This window comes from Podarcis pityusensis, assembly GCF_964106645.2.
Source record: "Podarcis pityusensis genome assembly, chromosome: 13".
NCBI classification, from domain to species: domain Eukaryota; kingdom Metazoa; phylum Chordata; class Lepidosauria; order Squamata; family Lacertidae; genus Podarcis; species Podarcis pityusensis.
In genome coordinates this window covers 14,386,862-14,393,681 of record NC_138038.1, presented here as the reverse complement: position 1 = coordinate 14,393,681, position 6,820 = coordinate 14,386,862, and the positions used below count along the sequence as shown (strand labels likewise).

Genomic DNA, 6,820 nt, shown 5'->3' with positions numbered 1-6,820 from the left:
TTGAACTTGGCCTTTTGTCCAATAGCTACCTCAACACCCGACAGTGTTTGAGTGTCTTTGTCCCCTCTGTTGTCCCACGGGAACTTAAATACAGAGAAGATGACCTCCATTGTAAAGGAAGTTCACATCTTCAGCAGAATCCTAGACCCGGGACTATTGGCATTTAATTCGGCATGTCATTAACTGAGCAAAATTCAGTGTATATTTCGGTGTTGTTGCGCTCCCTCCCTCCCCAACCGCCCCCACCCCCCACTCTTCTCTATATACATTTACCATCCCTGAAGCTTGCTGATCAGAAAGATTTTTTAACCTCTTCCTTTTTGAGAACCAGAGGGCTAAGCAAAATAAATTAAATTCCTAAGCACCGGAATAATTTTTTTTAGAGGACTACATCAAATGTTTCAGTGCCAGAAATGTGGGGGGAAGGGATACCGAAAAAATATTAGGCGCCAGCATGCTTTTTTTTAGAGACTAAAAAAGCAATATAAATCTCAGAATATACTAAATGTGTGTCTATTCTGTATATGCTTCAGTTTTATATTCCCAAGCTGCTTTAGTCACAATCTGTTCCTGAAATTGTAGTGTTTGCTATGGATCTCTTTATTATTACATAGTCATCATTCTTTCCCCGCTTGGTACGTTCCCTCCCCCCCACCCCTCATAAAATATTAAGATGGTCGGCTGGCTAAATAAATGCCAAGGAATTTTCTATTTCAGGATGGGGTGGGAGGAATCTGTAACAAAGAATATCAGGTGTATATCGGGGTTCAGCACCGAATCATCTGGACAACAAAGCGACTGGCACCAGCCTTACATTTTCCTGAAAGGTTTATCTTGAAAAGGGACCATTATTCCAGCTGCTCAGAAGGCCTCAACAGAATCATAGTCACTCTGATCTGAAGCAGCCAGTTTATATACTGTGCAATAAAAAATAAAACTCAAAATGTATCAAACGTCCACCTAAATAACTTGCCAGCAAAATTAATACTAGGTGAGTGCCCATTCCATCTCAGCCACCCATTCCATATTGGCTACCTTGACTTTTTTTTCCCCTTTGGGTACTGTCACAGGAAATGACCCCCCAAATCTCACCTTTGCCCTTTGGCACGGATGTAAACCAAAGGGGCTGCCTCCCCCAGGGAAAGGCGGCGAGAGGGGAGACATGCCAAAGGGCCTGCCTGACTTTTCCTTCCCCACTTCTGCTAGGGTGTAACCACGTGTTTCCATGCAATAAGGGTCCCTTTCCGGAGGCCAATACTGTTTTGGTGTCATTTCGCTCAGGCGAGTGCGCAAGATGGTGGAAAGAAAAGGAGAAGGTGGATCCCGTCCTTTGATCCCTTTTCCAGAACGCCAGGCTCTGCAACATGCGCTGGGTTGGCTCCCGCTTTCGTCTGGAGGACAGTAAATGCTGTTTTGCCACCTCCGCAATCCGCGGCGAGGAATTAAGAAGTACAAGATGGATCTCCCCTCCCCGGCTGAGGATCTGTGAGGCAAAAGCCAAGAGGCGAAGGGACGCCGTGGTCTTGCCAGCGTTGCGCTTGGCTCCAAGCCCCACCTGCTCGCCCCCTCCTTGTTGACATTAAGGGCGAGAGGAAGCCACAGAAAACCAGACAGGCGAGGCCCGACTTCACCACTTATCCTTTTCGAAATGTGTCTGTTTTTTGGATCCCAAAAAGCCAAGCCGAAGAACGGAGGCTCAAGTGTCCTCTCTCAGCCTTGCCCATGCCCACCTTTTGTGTCCCGGTTTGTTTCGAAAACAAAAACAACATAAAAAGAAGGAAAAAATGTTCCCCCCTCATCCCAGCGGCAAGGGAGCCCGAAAGCTCACCGGTCCAGGCCGATGAGCAGCCTGTTCTTCTCTTCCTGGCTGCTCTCGTTCTTCAGGTCGGCAAAGACCTGTGTGAAATAGTGCGGGTCGGCATTGATCTGCAACATTTTGGGACTCATGAGGTTAATAATGGAGAGGCAGCGATCCCAAAAGGCCTCCTTGCAGCTCTCCACCAGGAAGGGCTTGAGAGGGTAGGAGATCTCGTTGCCCATGTAGGAATAGGAGAGATAGAGGCAGGTGAGCAAGACAGCTTGGAGTTCATGGTCCGTGGCCACTTCGGAAGAGATGACGTCCCGGCAAAGCATGTACAGGAACACCACGTTGGCCGGGGTGATGAAGCCTTGGTCTTGCCAGCCTTGGAGGAGCAGGGACCGGTCAACGCTCCGAAGCCAGAGGACCGGGTCAGTGGGCGATAGGTGCTTCAGGCGGTAGCATCGCCGGCAGAGGAACTCGCCCAGGCACCGAAGCAGCTCGCTGGTCGAAGCTTGGACAATGACCCTCTTGGGGGTGCCGGTGGAGTTGGCGTTGGGGTGGGGGGTCTTCTTGACAGAGGACAGGTTGCTCTTGGAGGTGGAAATCTGGCTGTTGGGCGCCGGCGGCTGGGCGCCCTGGTTCTGGGCAAAAGTGGAGAGGTTGGCACACGAGAGGGACTTCTTCAGGTTCTCGTTGTTGAGGTGCGTGACGTTGTTCTGGTAGCTGCTGTTGGGCTGGACCTTCTTGGAGTTCTTCTTCTTGGCCGACACGGCCACGATCCGCTTCCAGGGCAGCACCGAAATGATGGAGTGACGCTTGAGACTCTTGTCTTTGGCGTTCTTGCTGTTCTGCACGGCCGTGTAATGGCCCACCGTGGACGAGCCATCCTCAAAGAGGGTTGCCTTCCGGTAACTGGGGGAAAGGGACAAGACGGTACCCATGGCGCAAGTAGCAGAGGAGGGAGGGAGGCGAACGGAACAGGGGGGTTGGGCGTCAGCCTGCCACCTTTGGGGTTGCTGGCTGGGCACAGGCAGCGGTCTCTGCTTCAAGCACCCCTATGCTGCAGCCTTACAGATTCAGTTCAGACCTGCCAAAGGAAAAATGGTTCAGATAAGCAAGAGCAGAGGTCCTTTTTTCTCCCAAGCACACAGAATCTCACCCCCCACCCTTTCCCTGAGGGTGCAGAAGCCCCTTCTCACCCCTCCCTTTCCTGTCTCCATCCATCCTTTTCTGGCATTATTTTCTGGCTTCCACTGCATCCCTCTCTTTTTCTTCCCTCCCCTCCCAAATCTTTAAGGCCACCTCAGATACACATTGGCTGCTGAGTCTCTCCCTCCACCTTTTTTTATTTTTACCGACATGGCCTGACACCCTGCCCTACTCCAGCAGACCCAAAGCCTGTGTACGACCCCCTGCGCAAACTCTGCACACGCAGCCATGTGCTAAACCCTGTGCGTTCCCTAGAGGTAGCCATATTATCCCATTGCAGCAAAAAAACAAAACAAAAGCCTCTCGCTGGTGTGTTGGATGGATCACGGCAGCACCTCCGGTGGGCCAGATCAGAGCCCGTTTGGTCAGCAGCATGATGTCAGAGGTGCACATGCCTCTCCAAAGCAACAGACTTTGCCCACTCCTGGGGAAGCTCTGCCTGAGCACATTATACGGGCATCAGTCATGCATTTCATATAATTACAGACGCGCAACTTGCTGCGTTGCGAATGCTGACCCTTTGCAAAGCAGCTGCGGAGCTGGAAACGGTTGCGCCTTGCATGTGCCGTTGAGCAGATGCATGTGTTTGTGTGTGTGTGTGTGTGTGTGGTTTATTCTCATTTTCTCCTGACCCACCCTGGCATCTTCAGAGGAACGGTGCTATACAAATGCAATTTAAAACAACAACAATAAACCATTCATCCTGCCGCCCCATCTTTCCCGAAGACACCTTTCCTCCTGCCAATGTTTTCCTCCGACCCATTCTGGCGTGTATACACACACACACACACACACACACACACACGGGACTCGCTACCTCCGCCCCCCCCCCCCATGTTTTTTGCTGCATCCCCTTCAAAGGAAGGGGGGTGAAGGGATGCTGGCGATGGCGCCCTGTATCCCAGCCTCCCCCTTCCCGGTGGTACCCACCGCAGTGCGCGCTCCCTCGGCCGACGGCGCGGCTTCTGTCCAAGGTCCTGCAGGGCCGGCTTCGCTCGGGGGGGCGGCGGCGGAGAAAGGTGGCGCTGCGGGGGGGTCTCCGTCCAGCCTCCCCCTCCCCCGGCTCCGAGGCGCGCCGGATCAGTCGTGCGGGGGCATGGAGAGCTTCGGCTGGCGCGGAGAGAGAGGAGGGGCGCGCGGATGGCGCGACGGCAGGCAGCACCCCTGGGTGGGGGGGCACCCCCTTCCCACCACCCACCCACCACCCTTCCCTCCCTCCCTCCCTCCCTGCCCGCAAGGGCGGCGGCGCGGGGCGTCCGGACCGCCTGGCGCTGCTCCGCCACTCCCGGCCCCGGCTCTCGGCTGCTGCGCGCCCGGCTGGCTCGGCGCGTCCTGCTCGACTCCGGCCGAGACGCTGCTCGCCTCCCGGCTCCGCCTCCGCCCCCGCCCCGGCCGCGCCTCCCCGCCTCTCCCGCCGCAGCCGCAGCGCCGCCTGCCAAGCGGGGCGCCCTCCGCCGGGCGCCAGCGGGAAGGCGACGGAACCCCGGGCGAGAGCGCCTCTGAGCGCGTGCAGAGGGAAGAAGGCGCAGGAGCTGGCGCCCCGGACGAGGGGTTTCAGAGGTGGCCATTGTTTCCTTTCATATATATCTGAAAGGAAACAATATATATGGTTTTTGGAATTAAAGTTTCACAATCACATATCCAACACACATAACAAACGAGATTCCAAAGAATCTCCTCCCCTTTGTGGGTCCTATTGTTAGTCATTTCCTCCTGCATCTTTTATAATAACACAAATCTTTTACGTCTCCGTTATATCCAAAATTTACCATTAAACTACAAGTGTTTAGTTTCTATCGTTGTCTGTTATTATTATTCTGCATTTTAAATTGCATTTTAACCTGTATTTTAAATTGGTTTTTTCTCTTTTTCCCCCTATTATGATTTTATTGCAAGAAGACAAAAGTCAGAGATTGATGTGCATTATAATGACTTTTGTCTTCTGTGTTTCTGGGGGTTTTCCTGTTGTTATTCTGTCTCTCACAGCTGCACTAAACCTACCATTAAAATTATGGAGTGGTCATTTCTTCGTCAGAGGGTAAATGGGCAAATTTAGCAGGGGATCAAATACTTTCCGCCCTCACTGTAGACAAATAGGTACCACTCCGACGGGAAGGTAAATGGCATTTCTGTGCGCTGCTCTGGCTTGCCAGAAGCGGCTTAGTCATGATGGCCACATGACCTGGAAGCTGTCTGCGGACAAACGCCGGCTCCCTTGGCTTATAGAGCAAGATGAACGCCGCAACCCCAGAGTCGGTCACGACTGGGCCTAATGCTCAGGGGTCCCTTTACCTTTTAAGTCACAGCAGTGCTTGGCAGGAGTTTCAGAGCAGGGCCGAGAGGTGGAAAGAAGGTGAGGCTTGGAGCTCCTGGAAGATGCAGCCCCTTCAAGAGGGCTGGCGAACGAGCCGGCCGCCAGACCACTCTCCGATTCTGAATGTGGAGCTGGTGCTGATGGTCCTATTTTGTCCTTGGCCTCAGACAGAAAAATGCCTCACCTGTTGCCACACACAGGTCAATCACATACACACCATCCATTCAAAGAACTCTCTCTTTTTCTTTTCTTTTTTATTAATTTTCACAATAAGCAAAATCGTTACTTTAAAGAAAAAATAAAAGAACATAAAATGAAACATTTAAAACAGGCATCCCCAAACTCTGCCCTCCAGATGTTTTGGGACTACAATTCCCATCATCCCTGACCACTGGTCCTGTTAGCTAGGGATGGTGGGAGTTGTAGTCCCAAAACAGCTGGAGGGCTGAGTCTGGGGATGCCTGATTTAAAACAACTGTATACATATTTAATATTAAATCCACTTTATGGGATTACTTCCCTCCCCTCCCCTGGTTCCTTTGTATTATCTTCATTTATGCATGTCAATAAAGTCTTTATCTCTAATTACCGTACCTCCAAATTTAAACATTATCCATAACGTTGCAAGTATTTTTTTTAAATCCTGCTTTTTAAAAATTCACTTCCTTACAATGCTTTTGTAAATGTGCAGTGAACATTTCCCATTCTTTTTTATATTTGTTATCGTCTTGATTTCTAAGTTTCCCTGTTAGTTTAGCCATTTCCGCGTATTCCATTAACTTAATTTGCCAATCTTCCATAGTGGGGACATTTTCTTCTTTCCAGTGTTGGGCTAGCAATATTCGAGCGGCCGTTGTTGCATACATAAACACAAAGCACTCTGGTGCCTCTTTAAAAGTCGTGGGGAACCCTGGGAAATGTTGATTGCCCAGGGCGCTTGGAATTGTAGCTCAGTGACATCCGTGCCCTGGGCAAACTACAGTTCCCATGATTCTTTGGTGGAAGCCATAGCTGCAAATCTGGACTTGAGCAGAGACTCCCTCCCTTAATCTGCAGGATTAAGACATTCCTGCCTAAGAAGGCCTCTGGCCTTTAGAGACTGTTCCCATAATTCTACACAATCCCTCTCTGGTTTTGTACGCTGAGAAGAAGACAGAAACCACACCGGCTTTCATCATATTTCTGATGGAGTTGCTTCAAAAGTGCTTCCGCCGCTGGCTTCCGTTGTCGGCTCTTTCAGTAATAAATAATTTTGCTATTTTTGTAAACTGGAACAGGGAGAAAAGACGGGGTTTAAATTAATCAAACCAAACGCATAATAATAATCTTGAACTGTGTTGGATGCAGAAATGGCCATAAAATGCCTTACTTTGCAAAGTGTGAGGCATTACAGAAGAGTAAACTGATGAATCCCAGTTGTGAGTCACGACCCAGAGGTCACACCAGCAGCTGACAGTTGCTATCAGAGCTTTTAAATTTTATTTTATTTTATTTTA

At 50.7% G+C, this 6,820-nt stretch overlaps 1 protein-coding gene across 1 annotated transcript; it reads right to left on the bottom strand.

Moving 5' to 3' along the window:
• Positions 1-245: 245 nt before the first annotated feature.
• On the bottom strand, positions 246-4,288 carry CDK5R1 (cyclin dependent kinase 5 regulatory subunit 1). Its single transcript, XM_080977654.1, has 2 exons — positions 3,941-4,288; positions 246-2,888 (listed from the first exon to the last, which is right to left on the bottom strand). Exon 2 carries the CDS (start codon positions 2,740-2,742, stop codon positions 1,825-1,827), a length of 918 nt encoding a protein of 305 aa, XP_080833780.1. The 5' UTR covers positions 2,743-2,888; positions 3,941-4,288; the 3' UTR covers positions 246-1,824.
• Between the last annotated feature and the right edge of the window lie 2,532 nt (positions 4,289-6,820).